This window comes from Rissa tridactyla, chromosome 2, assembly GCF_028500815.1.
Source record: "Rissa tridactyla isolate bRisTri1 chromosome 2, bRisTri1.patW.cur.20221130, whole genome shotgun sequence".
NCBI classification, from domain to species: Eukaryota; Metazoa; Chordata; class Aves; order Charadriiformes; family Laridae; genus Rissa; species Rissa tridactyla.
The window spans coordinates 57,628,642-57,644,667 of record NC_071467.1 but is presented as its reverse complement, the minus strand read 5'-3'; the positions used below and the strand labels follow the sequence as shown (position 1 = coordinate 57,644,667).

The following is a 16,026-nucleotide window of genomic DNA, read 5'->3' as shown; positions in this document are numbered from 1 at the left end:
AGAACATACTAAACCAAAAAAAATTTAAAAATTAGCCAGACTATGCCTTTAACAAATATTTACGAACCCACGAATTGAGCAGCGAAGAAAACAGGAGAGAAAAGACAAAAGCGACACATAAAATATATTTACTTCTAAACCAGCACAAGATTTTTCTTCTTTTTTTAAGATTCTAACAATTTTTTTTAAATAGGACTATTATTTGAGACTCTTACAAATAATGTGATGGTATTGTCAGAAATCCTGCTTAATTAAAAAACAGAGTTGTTATTTTTTTTTATTTTAAACCAAAATGGACTTTGAATGGAGATTTCAAATGAATTATTACTTGTTTCACAGTCCACTGGGTCCTATTCTTTTTCCCCTCCAAGAAGAGTAAGTTTTCCCCTCTATAAAACACAAACAGTGAGTCAAATTTGACTAAATATAGTCGGCTTCTGTGAAAAAGGAGAAATTTTGTAAACAACAACAAAAAAAAATATCTGCAGCCAGTTTTCTTTTATCCCAGAAACTCAAAAACCCAGATGTACTATAGAGAATTGCAAAGGATATATGCCACCACTTATTTTAGCCAAACATATAGGGGTCAAAATTCAAGCAAAAAAACCCCCACATAAAATGAGCAACAAATGCCTCAGAACTGCAGTACCTGCATAAGACAAATATTTCATGTCAAACTCGCATTCCATTTCTAAAAAGAGTTTCTCATTTTCACCAACTTACATCTACCAATTGAGCAATTATGCAATATGTGGGTGTACCTTGCAGTCGTTTTCTTAACATCTGCATTCTGTGTTAAATTCTAACTGTACAAGATGTCTGATATTTTTTCTTTATCTTGAACCTTCAAAGTGGTAGGTTTACCAGAGGCAAAACCACACACCAGAGAATATGAGTCATATAATAAAGAAACGACTCTTCCCCTTCTCCCCCTTCCACCCTGAAGCTATAATAACCTAAAGACACTCTATTGTAAATGGCTTCTTTGGTAATATTGATACCATGAACAACTCGCAATCATTTAGCCAATGAATGAAGATTTTTTTAGTCCTTACTGTATCCACAACAAATTGCTCTTGATATCATTTAAAGCAAATTAAAAACTGTGCTAGTGCAAAAATAAAGTTCTTTATAATATTCAAAATGTCTATGCACTTGCTTTCATGTCATGCATAAAATATGAAACATTCCATGCATGTTCCTATAAATAATAACTTAAAAAGATAAAAATAATCAAACATAAGATGTCTGTGTAAGTTAATCCAAAAGGTATCTCTCATTTGTCTGCAAAAGAGTAGCCTCTACACAGAAATCCCTCATTTTCTAATGATTCCATATCAAAAGATGGCAACGTTTACATACAAGTAAACCACTGCTCATGCCAACTACAATAAATACATAAGGAAGCAAACCACCTTACTTGACCACTGTTTATGTGAGTTTCCACTGTGAAGTGCGGCAAGTGTGGAAAATACCACTAGGGCCACTCTATCCTTTTATTTCCTTTCATATCCTTTTCTGTAGGTAGACTGTAACTCCTCAGACCGACATCCTGCATCTAATTCCACGTAGGAAACCAGCTTTCAACAAATTTCAACAACTTATTTGAAGTGTTAACATGCATAATTATATCAGGAATTTTGAAGAGAAGAACCAAATGCAGAAGCAGCATTTACAAACAGCAGCAAATAGATCGGTAACAACAAAATCTTGCACCACTAAAACAGGTGCAACCACCACAGTATTTTAAGAAAGTTAACCTAGTGGTAACACTGGCGTAAGCTCTTCCCATGACCATCTTCCAAAAAGTAAAAACTTACATTTCAGCAAATCAAAGTGAAGCAACACATTCCCCCTTGAAGCAGAATAAATCAGTGGTTTCTGTTCTTACCTGTGTATAGTCGAAGTCAGAAAGAGGAGCTATACTCTTGATGTAGTCCATTCGAAATTGGTTTTCTGGGTTGGCCAACGGAACTGGGGGTATTAAAGTGCTCATAGCTGAAACTATAGTCTAGAATTGGATAAAACAAAAAAACCCACATTAATCTGGATAAATCTAGGATACAGGATCAATAGAAGATAATCCAATCTGATCAGCAAAATGGGATTTCTCTCAGCACAATCTTGGAGAGCACAATCCTTGTCATTTCCAGTACACTCAAGCATTTAAGAACAGTATAAAGTGTGTTCTTACCACAATCGCATCTTTAACATTTTTCCGAATATCCAGTATTTTCTGTTTCTTTTCTCTGCATTAAAACAGAAATATTAACACTTTGATTTTTTCTTCCAAAGCAGTTCAGTCAGTTGCATTTAATTTTTTTTTTCACTGATCGCTTGTTTATCTGCTCTTTAATCATTACAACATACTAACTGGAAAGAACAGCAAGACAAATCTATTTTTCCCCTTACGCCTTTTCTTGCATAGCACGAAGAGCAATGCACATTCATCCCTGACATTTTTTTAAAATCAGACAATCATAGCCACATCTGCAAAGCCTCCCCTGATGGAACTGGAAGTCATTCTTTCATTTCTACAGCATGCTGTAAACATGCTCTAAATTAACAATAGGTAGTTATTGGCCAACAGATACCTAAAATTAACGCTATGGATTAATAATAATTTCTGGCAAAGAGTTCTTCAGAGAGAAAATGATGTAGCCTCAGAAAACAATTATTTCTAACAAACGTGCAAAATTAGTTTCAGTTTTGCACTAACCCCAATACCGGAAAAACAGCAGCTGCTGTCATCCTGAATATGACCTGACATGTATTTTTATATTACAGACAGATGCAATATTTAGTTATTTGCTTCTATGTAAAAAGTAGTCGCCATGTTGTTGCTACACAGGGGCCTGTCAAGCGCTGCAGTAGCAACAGTGTAAAATACAGTAAAGGAGCCAGAAGAAGAACATGCAAATATACAATAGCAGTAATTTCCTTATTCTCGCTCCCCTTCCTCTCCTCCCTCCCCCAAAACGCAGTGTCAAGCCACCAAAACGCAGGGGGCAAGGGGAGAAACCTCCGAGCCTACTGTGTGTTAACCTGTTTCCAAAATTTAACGCAAAATAAGTCACAAAGTGTCAGTAATTCTTACTCTGAATTAAATCCATTGACATGTAGGATTCGCATTTGTTTCACAATAGTGCTTTTTCCTGACTCACCAGCCCCTAAAAGAGAAAGAAGAAGAGGGAGAACATTGTGATACACGGGTTCAGGCTTTGGGGTGGGTTTTTGGTGGTGTTTTTTTTTTTTTTTTTTTTTTTTTTCTCGGACGCGACAGCATCTCCCACCTCCGGCAGCCTCCTTCTCCGCATGTCCGCATCCATGTGGCTCAGGCACAGAGAGCTCAATCTCTGGACGTCTCGCATACTGCTGGGTACAACAACCCAACAACCCCTACCATTTTATTTAATTTTTTTTTATTTTTTTTTTTTCATTCCCTGAGGCGCAGACAACATCTCCCCCGGCCGCTGCTTCCCCCGCCGCCCGGCCGGGCCGGGCTGGGGCAAGATGCCCCCCTCCTCGCCCTCCTCTCCCCGTCCCCCTCCTCTGTCCCCTTCCTCCTTACCCAGCAGGAGCAAGCGGTGTGTCGCTTTATAAGCCAGCCTCTCTTTCTGCAACTGCTTCTCTATTTTTTTGTTGGCTTCTCGCTGCGCTTTCTCATCGATACGCTGATCCTCCGTTTTGCTGTTGCCCAAACACCCCATAGCCGCTGCTTTAGGATGGATGTCAAATCGTTGCCTTTGCAGATTTTAGTATTTACAAGGTTGGGGTGGGGGGGTGGGGTGGGGGGGGTGGGGGGGTTGGGTGAGGGGGATCGGGGAAGGGGGGGTGCGGGGCGGAGGGGCGGAAAGGCAGAAGACAAAGTCTCTATATCCGTGTGTCCCTGCGACGGTTTCTCTCCTCTTCTTTGCCCCCCCCCCCGGCCCCGGCTCGCTCACATAAAATGGTCTCTGGCCGCTTTCCGATCACGGCGGGGTGGGTCGGTTGGCTCCCCCGAAGCGATGCGGCGGGCGGGCGGCAGAGGTGGCCGTGCCCCGGCGGGGAGGGGGCGGGGGGGGAGAGAAAGCTGCGCGAAAATGCCTAACATGCAAGGGAGAGGGAGGAAAGGGGCTCCTCCTGGAAACCAGCCGGGTGCCGCTCTCCTCTCGCTCCCTCCCCGCACCGCGCACACACAATCCCTATATTTCTCTGTAAAGGTCTATTTTTGTCTTCCTAACTCAGCACTGCCTCTTTCTGCGAGACCAGGAAACAGCCCCGGCTACCAGCCCAGGCAAGCCGAAGGAGAAAGGTAAAAGCCGGACCGATCTACCTGGATCCTGCGGGGCCGCGCACAGGCGACTCGCAGGGGCTCGCACCTCCCCCCCGCCCCGGGCCGCCCCCCGCCGCCCCGCACCGCGCCCCGCCGCCGCCCGGCAGCCTCGGCCCTGGCGCCCCGGCAGCGCTGCTGCCGCGAAAACCTGGATCTGGCATCGTCTCGGCGGGACCCGCGGCCTCTGGGCCCGGCCGCCTTCCCTTCGCCCCGGCGGAGCCGGCCCCGGCTCTACCCCCCCGCCCCCGACCCCGGCCTGCGGCCTTGCGGCGGGGGACGCGGCGCCCTGGGATGGAGGGGGACGGGCGGGGGGTTATCCCGATCGCTCCCCGCATTCCTCGGCGGTGCTGGAAGAGCCCGGCTGCGGCCAGGGGAAGGACGGTTTGGCACTCCTGGGTCGGAGATCCCAGGCTGCCACAGGTGATGGCTGCCATCCTGACTGGCCCCAGCGGGCGGGAAAGCGGCGAGGGTCTGCCAAGAGGGCACGCTGCGTACATATATATGCACACCTATATAAAATGCAGGCATACGCACAAATGCCACGCGTTGGCTTGCTAATAAGCAAAGTGTCCCCTTCCACAAGTTGTCACAGCAGCACATAGGTGGTTTTTTTCCTTTGAACAGTCCAAACTGCATCAGCAGAACAAGAAAATGAAGCTCTCCCAATACCTCACAAAAATGTTCAATCCGAACATGATAACATACACGCTAATACCACCACTGCAAATCTCCACAAGAAACCGTATATTTGTTCCTTTCTTTACCTCCATTTTAAGTCCTGAAATGAGACATCAAGCTAGACAACATTACAGGTATTCCTTCTTGCTTTAAACCTCTCGCCTTGCAAACCTGCATCTTGGCGCACAAGCAGCAGCCCAGCATCTCGCTCTTCCCAAACTTCCACTGCGCGGAGACCACCCGCCACACTGCTCAAATGTGATCCCCAATTCACTGAGGCAGAAGAGCAGGAAAAGAAGGACCGACATGACACCTCTGAAGTCCCAAGATATTTTCAGCCTTTATCTCCAAATATTATTATTCCCCCCAGACTTTAGAAGACAGATCATTGAAAAATTAGTATTCTGATAGCTACGTATGTGTGCAAAATCCCGGTCCTGACTAAAATCGAAGAGAGATTGCCATCAACTTCAATCAAACAAAGTATCATTTTTATCTAAAAAGTGTTGAGAAGCATGTGGCAAAAAGAAACTAGGTTTTACAAGGAGAAGGATTTAGGTTTTCTCAATTGCTCTCTCATTCAGGTGGGAAGTGCTGGATCAAGGAAGAGGAACTGGTACTGTCTACTTTGAGCGCACACTGCAGGAAAGTGAAAAGGGCAGGAGCCAGAGAAGAAACTGGTACCGCTCCACCTGTGGTTGGGTACGTGGAGTTTTCAGGAGACTACTGAATTCAAGTGCCAGATACGTGTTTTTATGGTACTGCTTGATCTAGACTCTGGAAGCTGTATCTTCCTTCTTACGCAGGCGAGGGGGTGGGGGGGGTAGGGAGCAGACACACTACAGATAAAATTGACAGGAACTGCCAGGCCAAAAAATACATTTTTAAGCATTACTGAACTGCATTTTTTAGGACAGAGTGTTCTTATCCTATTGACATTTTCCTGTCTGGAGGGGCAAAAACCACCTCAGGTTTGGAAGCCCAATTCAGGGTGACTAGTGTTTTTGGAGGCTGTCAGGCATGGGATACACAATGAACAGCTTTTGTGAAGAGCAGTCACATTTGCTCTCTGCTGCAGCCCTATGAGGGCTCAAAACTGAACCGGCTTGGCTAGAAATCACTAACTGCGTCTGGATTTTCATAGTTCTTCAGTGTCAGAAGCCATAATTTACGATGCACAAGATGTGCACAGCCATATTTATTTCCTATGTAAATACCTCAGTTTGGGATCTAGGTCCCAAATCTGGCTAGTGTGAGTTGGTCCTAGGAGCTAAATCTGACTTGTTTCTCCCCCTCCTCTCCTCAGCACTTTTCTTCCTGCACGTTCTAACATTGGGATTTTTGGTGCAGATTTGTTCCCAGCTTTGAAAAGGCTCAGTGCCAATAAATAGGATTTGACAGGATCCTGGTATATCCTGCTTTTACCTTTCTCCAAAAGAGGGAAAGTGTTTCTCATTTCCTCTCTCCCCCTGGAAAAACCTCATGACCCTTTTGGGTCTCTTCCTCCTGAGAAAAGATCACACAGTTCAAGAATGACACGCACAAGCAACCTGTGCCCAGAAAGAACTTTTGGCTGTAATTATATTCCCAACCCTCCCTTTGCTTTTCCCAAATGCAGCTCTTACCCTGACACATCTACAAAATCCTAGAAGCAATAATAAACACAAGAGAAGCTTTCACCTCTTTTGGATACAGCAAGTGTTTTTTTTTTTTCCAGAGAGAAATCACATGAATATATGTCTCCCCTGCACACAGATAAACCTAAACTGTGAGCATAATCCAAATACCTGCCTCTATAAAAGGTTTCAGCTTTACCAAACCAGCTTCTAGTACAAATCGTACATGTGAGTAAAACCAAAGTCCTGGTCAAGGGAAAGGAGATTCTTCCTGCTCTTCCCCTCTCTTCCTGGGCAAGCAACATGGCATCCTCCTGAAGTTCCTGGTCCTCTTGAAAATGAGGTATTTCCCACTGCTTCTGCCCCATCAGATCAGGCAACTTATGTATACATACATCTATTTGTATATGCACATATATATAAATATAAATACACACTGAGTGGGTAGGTGTGTGCAAAGATAAGATTCATCTTCTGCTTCGTGCTCAAACTTGGTGTTGTCCCATTGTGAAACCAGGCAATGCAGCATAAGTCCTCCTGGAGGGAAATGGGAGATACCTTTATTTCCCACTTTCCTTTGCAAGTTCCCACTTCAGGCTGCATGTGTTTGTGAGCCTCAGGCTGAATGTCGGGGACCCCAAGTCATTTGCGTTCCTGAACAGAAGAGAACTGACAACCCAGCCAAGCTAAGTTCAAGGAAACAGACATACTGGGTGTCCACCACTGCCACGAAGTCCCAGTCTTGTTTCTCACGCCCATTCTATTTGGGCTAAGGAGGGACAAAACCCCCGTGAGAATTAATGGGGAGCTCCTACAGATGCAGCTCCTAAGACCCGGTTGCTCCTTGCCCCTCTAATCTAGAGCAGGACTGATGCACAGCTTTTTCTTGCAAATGTTAGGTAGACAAAGTTTCTCTACAGAAACCCTGCAGACCCTTTGCAGACGCACCTTCCCTTTACACAGCCTCTACTGTGGCTTTGGTTCTGTTGCTCAAAAAATCAGCAAATGGAAAGACGGATGTAAACAAAAGCTTAGGGTGGAGCTAAGCAACTGGAAGAGATTCTTCCTGCTTGCCATTCTTCCTGCCTCAGCTTTCACAGGGGTCTCTGGACTCTCTGCTGTTGCCATCCTCAAGTATGAGCATTGCATGAGGTGGGTAACACTGTGGTGACTTGACCTGCTTCTCCTCACTGACCTCTCTTTTTCATGTAGCTCATCGCTGCACATCAGGATGTGCAACTCACTGGTACCCGTGTTTTTTTACTCCACCTCATCATCAAACCATGGTCTGAAAAGAGAAAAATAAAACGGTATTCGCATAGGTATTCAAGAAAAATAATTCTCTCTCTCTGGTAATAAATTCTTTGTAAGTTTGTCTCCCTGCAGACATCAAATATTAACACAAAAGTACACAATCCCTGGAAGGCTACATTTGGATTTTTATAAGATACATGAACCAGGAACAAAAAAATTACGACTCTGACTGTATTAAAAATACTGACTAAGGGTCTAGAAAATACTCAGCACATGCTTTGCAGAGAAGTGCATGTCACGGTAAAAAATCTAACCTTTATCTTTTTGTTTAAACCCATGACCTCAAAAAAGTCACTAAAAGAATTTTCAAAGGAGCTCTTCTGTTTTAAGAAGCTGGATGTGAGAGATGCCAGCGAAGGTGAGGTATGCATTTCCACGGTGCCTGCAGCCTTGAGCCCGAATCACCTTCACATCCGTGGATTAAGGACAAACTCACTGATGTAGGAGAGGGTCACGCAATGCTGAGGGGCACAGCAAAGCTCCCTGACTCAGTCTGCTGTCCCCATTCCCATGCCATACTCCTTTACTTGGCAGCTGTCACCATGTAACTCACCTGACAAGCCAACCTATCCCTCGCCTGCTCCTCTCCCACAAACCACAACCCGCCCCATCTCTGTGAGGCACAGGCCAGCAGCCAAAGGGAGAAAGCAGGTGAAGTGATGCGGTAGAAAACTATGGACTAAAGGTAATAGGGCCTGAAGAGAAAGAAAAGTTTTCCAGAGAAAAACTGCAGAAAGCAGCCCACGGAATTGACGACAATAGCTTTTTGCCCTGAGAAAGCATTTGTGAAGGGGAAGATTAGCTCCAAGAAGGAGCCAGATGCTCCTGGGAAGCCTGAGCGGAAAAGCATCAGGTGAAAAGCGGATTTGCAGTATGCCTGTGTTCAAAAAGACAATCCTCTTTCATTCACGACAGTTATTCTCTATCCAAGCTAGTTATTCCTCATCCATGTCCCACAAGGAAGCCAAGGGAAAGGAGAATTTCTGCTCTGGCCAACCCCATCAGCTCAAGGTTTCCATGCAGGTCCTCACTGGTAAGATAATTCACATGTTTATTACTTGTCTTTTCTGACTAGAAATCCCTTTCTATGAAGAGAGCCTCGCATGGCAGCACTGCACACACATCCATCTGTCAGTACCAGAGGCAGAAATTGCTGATTTAAACTAACATAAGTCCAGTATGGTGCTAATAAGGTTTAAAAGCCCAAGTAACCTCCTGTGGTTTAAATATTCCTACATGTTACAATCAAATAACACTGTGAAACAAAGTGACACGGGTGCTTTTGCAATAAGCAAAAGGACAACCCCTCTTCTGATGACTTTGCAAGACTCTGTTACGGCATCCGTTACATTGTTAGCAAAACAGGAGGCACTTTTCTGACCGTACCCCGTTTTATGGGGAGTTTCATTTGGCCGGGCACTCCAAACACCCACCCCTCCACCCCACCTTGCCCTCTTAAATTGAATACACAAAACAATACATTCATATTTTAAGGCAACGGAGAATTAGTTCTGATCAGTTGTTTACGAGAGTCCTCAAGATTGAATAGATTTAAATAAAAGCTAGGCAAAACATGCTAATATCAACCTAATATAGAGTGTTAATTCATCAATAAATAAAGAAGTCAGCTAGAATTATAGATGTATTTGCTACACTAAAAAAACAGGGGGAAAAATCTATACAGGAGACACGTCCTGTATTCTCTACAACATGCTGACCAACACCTTGCACAGTGGTTAACAGCGAAGCCAAATCACTTATCTGCAGTTTAGAAAGAGTTTTGTACGTCATATAGAATTGCACATTTAATAGTAAACGCTCAGGTCGACTATCGCTATCTCCTATTTGGATAGGAATTTAAAACTGGGGAAAATAAAACTTGTGAGACGTGGAACATATGTGAGATGTGCCTTAACCTCACCTTTAACTCCGAGGCACGCGTCTCAGCAAAACACTCGCAGCCACAACATGCCCGCCTCCACCCCTATTCATTAGACAACATTCTGCTGAGCTAGATTGTCTCTACAATCACCACAAACACACCTGATCGGTGATTTACTTGTGCTTGAATCACCCCCCGTCTTAATGTAAATGTACAGATACTCTTCAGTTTTTTCACTGTTGTTTAACTCCTCTACTTGAGGAATTAAGTCTTAGCTATCCCAGCAAATGGCTGATTTTCAAAAAAAAAAAAAAAAAAAAAAAAGGAAATATGTACGTAGTTAAGTTATTGGCATTCAAGCTCAAAATTATGCTCTAATTCTTCTGAGTGCCTGCAGTAATGGTCAATGGTGTCCCTCAACAGAAAATTTTTACAAATAAACACAACTACCTTGACATGAATAAAGGAATTCTATAACTGCAGCCAGTGAGTGCATATTAATACAATCCCAGTACCCAGGAGCACTGGTAAATTCATATCCCAACTAGACACAAGAGTAATCAGTAAAAATTGGCTTCAGGAAATGATGTTGCCAAGATGTGTGTAGCCTCACACACTCTCACACCCTGATTTATATCAATAATATTTATTGCAGAAATACAGCTTTTGCTTGACTGCATGAGTCTGCACTAGCAAATCCAGATAAAACATCAAAACTTACTGAATAACCAACCACACAGTGTTTTTCTCCTCATTCACCTACCTTTTCTTAACCTATACATCTGCTTGTAACAAATAATTGTCACATTCAGCCTGGCCTTTTGTGGTACAGATCTTAAGTTTCCTGTAGGTATTTTTGTGGTATATATGCGCAAAGCAGATAATCTTTTGGATTAAACAGCTATCACGTGGTTGCTCATAATTGAAGAGATTACTTGTTGACCCAACTGGTTCTTTACAAAACCAGGTTTACGTTGTAATTAAACTTCTATGCTTTCACAACTTGAATTTATTTATTTCTCTGGACAGATAAAATGGTAGATAAGAAGACTAAGCAGATAGCTTACTTACAGAGATGACTATTCTGTCTGCATACCTATGCAGGAGAGGGGAAAAACAATTATAAACATAGTGTGACCATTTCCTGGGAAATAAGTCCACTCGCTCTATTCTCCTTTTCTTCTATTTTCTTATTAATTTATCCTATTCCTTGCTCGTCTCAAAATTACAGTGCTATTCTTATGGAACCTTATAGCATGAGTTAATGAAATTCAAATACATATGATTTTATTGAACCTATTTTACTAAAAAGCAGAAGATTTTTCCAGTGCCCACTGGGCTGTTTGTATAACATGGGTTAGATTTTTTGGAGCAAATATTTGTTTAATTTATCCTAAGGATCATGAGTATGGATGAAATCTCACAGGATCATTTCACTTGGGATGAAAAGTGATAAAAACATCAATGTGTGCACAAAGTAGAAGGGGGAAAGGCTGAAAAGTCCAGAGAACTTGCAGACATTTTGTAACAAGTCACTTAAAAATAGTAAGTTACTGAGGAATCTGTATTTTCTCACATACTTTGTGAAAGAAAAAGTTTGTTTTTAAAATAAAAATGCATAATGTGTGAAAACTTCCTAAAATACGGCAACATTTTCTCTGGGTTTAAAGTTTCAGCTAGATCAACAATGGTGTCATGTTACCATACCAACCTGTGTAATTACAGGTACTTTTTATTTCCTTTTTTTTTTTTTTTTTTTTTTTTTTAGGAGAACCATTCTAGCTTACTGCCTTGTAACCTCCTTGAAATTTTAAATCTTAGCTAATGTCCGAATGACGTAGCGCAACACTATGCAGAACTATCACAGCAGTGTCTGAGGTCAGCAATAGCACAAGTGCAAAAGTGGTCTAATCCAGCAATCTCACCTAACGCAGCTGTTCAAGCACTGCATTATATGTTTTAAAACATTGAGAGGGTTTTAAAAAGCTTATAGCTGCTTGGAGTATTTAACAACTTGCAACAACCCTCACCTACCCAACCAATTTGCCCACCAATCCTAAAACTTTTAAAGGCCTTTAAACCTACCCGTATGCAAGCTCTTCCTGCTCAGAATCAGCTACAGCAATCTGCCACCCACATCGCTAACCACAATGACAAGATTGTGCCTCCATGTCTTTGCAGCCTATTCTTCACAATATGCAAATCTTCAGGAACTGCATTTCTGATCCTGATGCAACAGCACAAAAGCTATTGTCGTAAGGAATGGCTTAACCTGTCAGCAAGGCTGTCATCACAATTACTACCACTAATAAAGATATGATCATTATCTGCCACTAAAGCATCATTAGATACATTATGACTATTGTATTCTTTTACATTGTTCTTTTACACGAACACTAATTGAGAACACTTGATTTAAATAAAAATAACCACTATAAATTTTCATTGACAAATCTGTTCTTAACCTTTAGACAGCTTAGGATGCTGCCTGCTCATGTAGAGAAAACCAGCTATTAATAGGTTAGCCCTGCAAAACATTTACCAGAAATACAAACCAGCGTAACGCTGTATACAAAGAAAAGCGCTTGGAAGAATACACACAAGGATGCTCTGTCTGAACATGTAAATGACTTACATTAAGCTATGTTAAAACTTCTCTGTACCATTCAAATGCTTGTGGTGCATAGAACAATTTATAGTGTGTTTAGGAATGGACAGCTGTACATTCAGAGAGACTCAAGAATTACATCTGTAAAAGGCACATAACACATGACAGAAGTTTATTCTATGATGTCATTCATTTTAACATAATTTTATTGAGGCTGCAAAAACAAATGATGAAAAGGATAGCAAATGCCCAAATTTGAGTTGCTTGTGCATCTCAGATGCAGCTTCTCTGCATGTGTATAGCGTCATAGAGTCCTCCCCTTTGAAAGCTTAATTTCTGGATATGTTTCACCTCAGAATGACCATGAGCTGTCAGAGGGAGAGGTAAGAGTGACTTGTGTCATTATATTATTGTTATTATTATTTTTATTTTCCTTTTCTGATATTTTTCTATTAAACTGTCTTTATCTCAGCCTACAAGTTGTTTTTTTTTTCCTTTTCCCTTTCTCCTCCTTTTCTCCCTCTTCTCCCCACCCTTCTGGAGGGTAGGGGGGGTGGCTGCATGGTCTTCGTTGCCAGCTGGGGTTAAACCATGGCACCGTGAAAACAAAACAAAGCAAAACAAAAGGAAAAAAAACCCAAACACCTCAACAAACGGAGGTCCAGAACATATCAAATGAGGTACCCCTCATGTAAGGAGAAGTATTAATATTATACTCATGGGAATTAATGGAAAACATGATCAACATCGCTCACTTCCATTCAAGAAAAATGACCACACACTGGCCCAGGTACCAAGAAGAGGGATGAAGATGGTAAGAAAGGACAAGCTGGTATCAGAGAAGGAGACTAGGAGGAGCAGGATTTAACAGACCAGGGATCCCTGTGGTTGCCTGTAATGACCAGGCAAAGCACGCAGCACGCTGTGGCTTGCCTTGTCACTCTGGGCCACAAGGGCTGCAGCTTTCTACCACAGCAAGCACGCTGCAAGGGCCACTGCGGGCAATGTTTTATCCACAACCATGGGTGAGGGACACTGGTTTTGCCTGACAGAAATGAAAGGCATACCGTTGCTTTCCGGAGAAGTAAAAGAGAAGGTTCCCTTGACTAGAGAAAAATATTTAATATAATACAATCCCAACCTTTTCACTTAATTTAATAATTCTGTCTTGAGATGCAATGAGCCACGTGTAGATGAGACAAGAAAAAAACTGAGTTTCGAGCTGCCACAAGAGCCTGTCTCTGTTAAGAGCACGACTGCAGAAAACAACAGCAATACCCAAACCAGTCTATCTCAGAGAGCAACACAACCGCCCGACGGGACAGAGGGGATGCAGGGATGGAGAGGTCCCTTTCCTCATGCTTCCACCTCACCGCAGCGAGCTGCTGTTTCTACTGTGGAAGTCCCGCCCGGCAGAGGGAAAGGAGGCAGAAGATGGCAGGCGTCCACGCACCTTTCGGAGCCTGTTCCTTCTATTGTGTCAGCAAACAATAGCCTCCCCGCTAATCTGTGAATCTCCTCAGGCTCCCTTCATGCCTTTACCATACTGCTTCCCCAGCCCAAGTTACCCTCTCTGCTATTTACAGCTTTCTGAACGGCCAGGTTATTTCTCTGTGCTGTGCAAGAAGGTTACTAGAAAGGAGAAAAAGAAGCCACTCAGTCAAGGGCCCACATTTTCAAGTTTAACTTGGTTACTTTCCATACATTGTCTCCAAAATTTTATGTGATTTATAATGTGAGCTCGTGGCTGTCTTCTATGAACTGTAGAGAGCACACAACCAAAGATTAACATAAAAAAATCTGATGCTGTGGCAAAATACTTCCAACAGTGCCAAATTCAGTGTTTCCCTTCCTGTGGACTGTTGCTAATTTCAATTGCCTACAGAAATCTGAATTAGCATTAGTGTACAACTTACATTACATAATGTTGGAGTTTACATTTACGGCATGTTGCTGCCAAGAACTCCTTGAATGTGTAGTAATCCTTCTTTTCTGTGCCTTTTTGGAATATACTGAATGGATAGGCTGCTCTTCAAAAATTCAAAATATTGACAGACATAAAAACACAGATACTACATACCTATTAAGTAAGGGACTTAATTTCTTTGGTTTTGAATTATACTATCAGATTTTAAGAAATAAATCATAGAAGATGACTTTTCTAATTGTTATCGAAATCATGATGACAACTTAAAAAGTCATTCTTTACACCGACCAATACTCTGGAAGTACTTGGATTACTTATAAGCTAAACAAATCCATGCTATATTACTTATATATAATATCAAAATAATGTAAATCTTTTTACAGCTTGCTCTATTCCAAATAGTATGGTATTTTTTTAATTTCATTTTATTTATTTACTTGATACATGAAAACCTTGACACCGGATTTAAATACCATTATTACATATTCCCACCTTATGCTTGGAATCTTCTCACTTGAACATTTTAGGCGTTAATATCATATCATGATGAGAAGAGAAACCTCTGATATAGGCCACACAGAAAATCTGCTGTAATTGTGCATAGTAAAGACACCATGTTATGTCCACTAAGAGTTAAAACTGTACACATTATGCAAAACTCTGCCATCAATAACAATTTTAACCAACTGCAGTCAAAAGGACCGAATCTTGTAATGCAATTCATCTGGCTAAACGCCGATGTCTACAGCCCAGTTTCTTACCAGATGTCAAGCTAATCTAATAAATCAAATGTGGGGTGCAACGTATCTCATTCTAATGCAGATGTTTAAAATCTAAGAATTACAAAAATTATTATGTTATTATCTAATAAATTCAATGCTTAAAATGCTTATTTCTCTTCATAGACTATAAATGGATTCAAGATGAGTTCATCTAGAGATCTAATAGTCAGAATCACTGTGAAATGGAAATAAAGGTTACTAGCAGGAAATACAGCTGCGCAACTGCATTGCATGGCAGCAAGCCGAAATTAGTGTATTCTTAGTGATGTGTTAATAACTTGGAAAGTAAAGGTGCAGAGCTAGTGACCAGCAAGTTTTGCTATGAGAAGAACTTTTGCATGCAGTTTAGCACCTCTGCTCACGATCAATCACTTTTAGTATTAATGAATCCACCTTTTTTTTGAGAAAAGAAGTTAATGTTGGTACACTCTAATGCTTTTCTTTGCTTAAAAAGGAACAGTTCTTTCAATACAGTGCTGTTCAACTTGGTCAATAAGCCATCCAATGACCTCAGGCAACGAGAAATTCCACACGGGCAAGCAACTCATACCCCTAAATCTCATGAAACAACCCCAGCTTCAGTGATGCTTCACAAAGGCGCAGGGAGCCACTGGAAGAAAAACGCTTCAACTTTAAATTACCCTGTATCTCTTTACTACAGGGATCATGACAATACATTATTTTTTTCAAAAGCTGGCACCTTGACCTTTTAGAGTCTGACATAACGCCTGCTTCCCAGATTCTACCGCCAAGCACAAGTTAGTACAATTTGAATAAAATGCCTTATGTGCACTGATGCCAATACTTATGAAAATTAGCATTTACCTATCAACACACTCAGGTAAGCCTGAATTTCCCTTAAAATAAAGATGAAAAGTAGGCAGCAGATAACAGCTTCCCCTTT

General features: G+C 41.9%; 1 protein-coding gene across 2 annotated transcripts in view; it reads right to left on the bottom strand.

The window, feature by feature from the left end:
• The window catches only part of GNAL (G protein subunit alpha L), a 204,679-nt gene that overhangs the window by 125,721 nt on the left and 62,932 nt on the right, over positions 1-16,026 (bottom strand). Inside the window, exons 1-4 of one of the 2 annotated variants that reach the window (XM_054191802.1) lie at positions 3,572-3,792; positions 3,098-3,170; positions 2,195-2,249; positions 1,892-2,011 (exon numbers count right to left, since the gene is read on the bottom strand). In XM_054191802.1, coding sequence (XP_054047777.1) covers positions 1,892-2,011; positions 2,195-2,249; positions 3,098-3,170; positions 3,572-3,710 — 387 coding nt within the window. In that variant the 5' untranslated portion in view covers positions 3,711-3,792. Of the gene's footprint in view, positions 1-1,891; positions 2,012-2,194; positions 2,250-3,097; positions 3,171-3,571; positions 3,793-16,026 lie in introns of those variants that run through there. The other variant, XM_054191801.1, reaches the window with a different exon arrangement.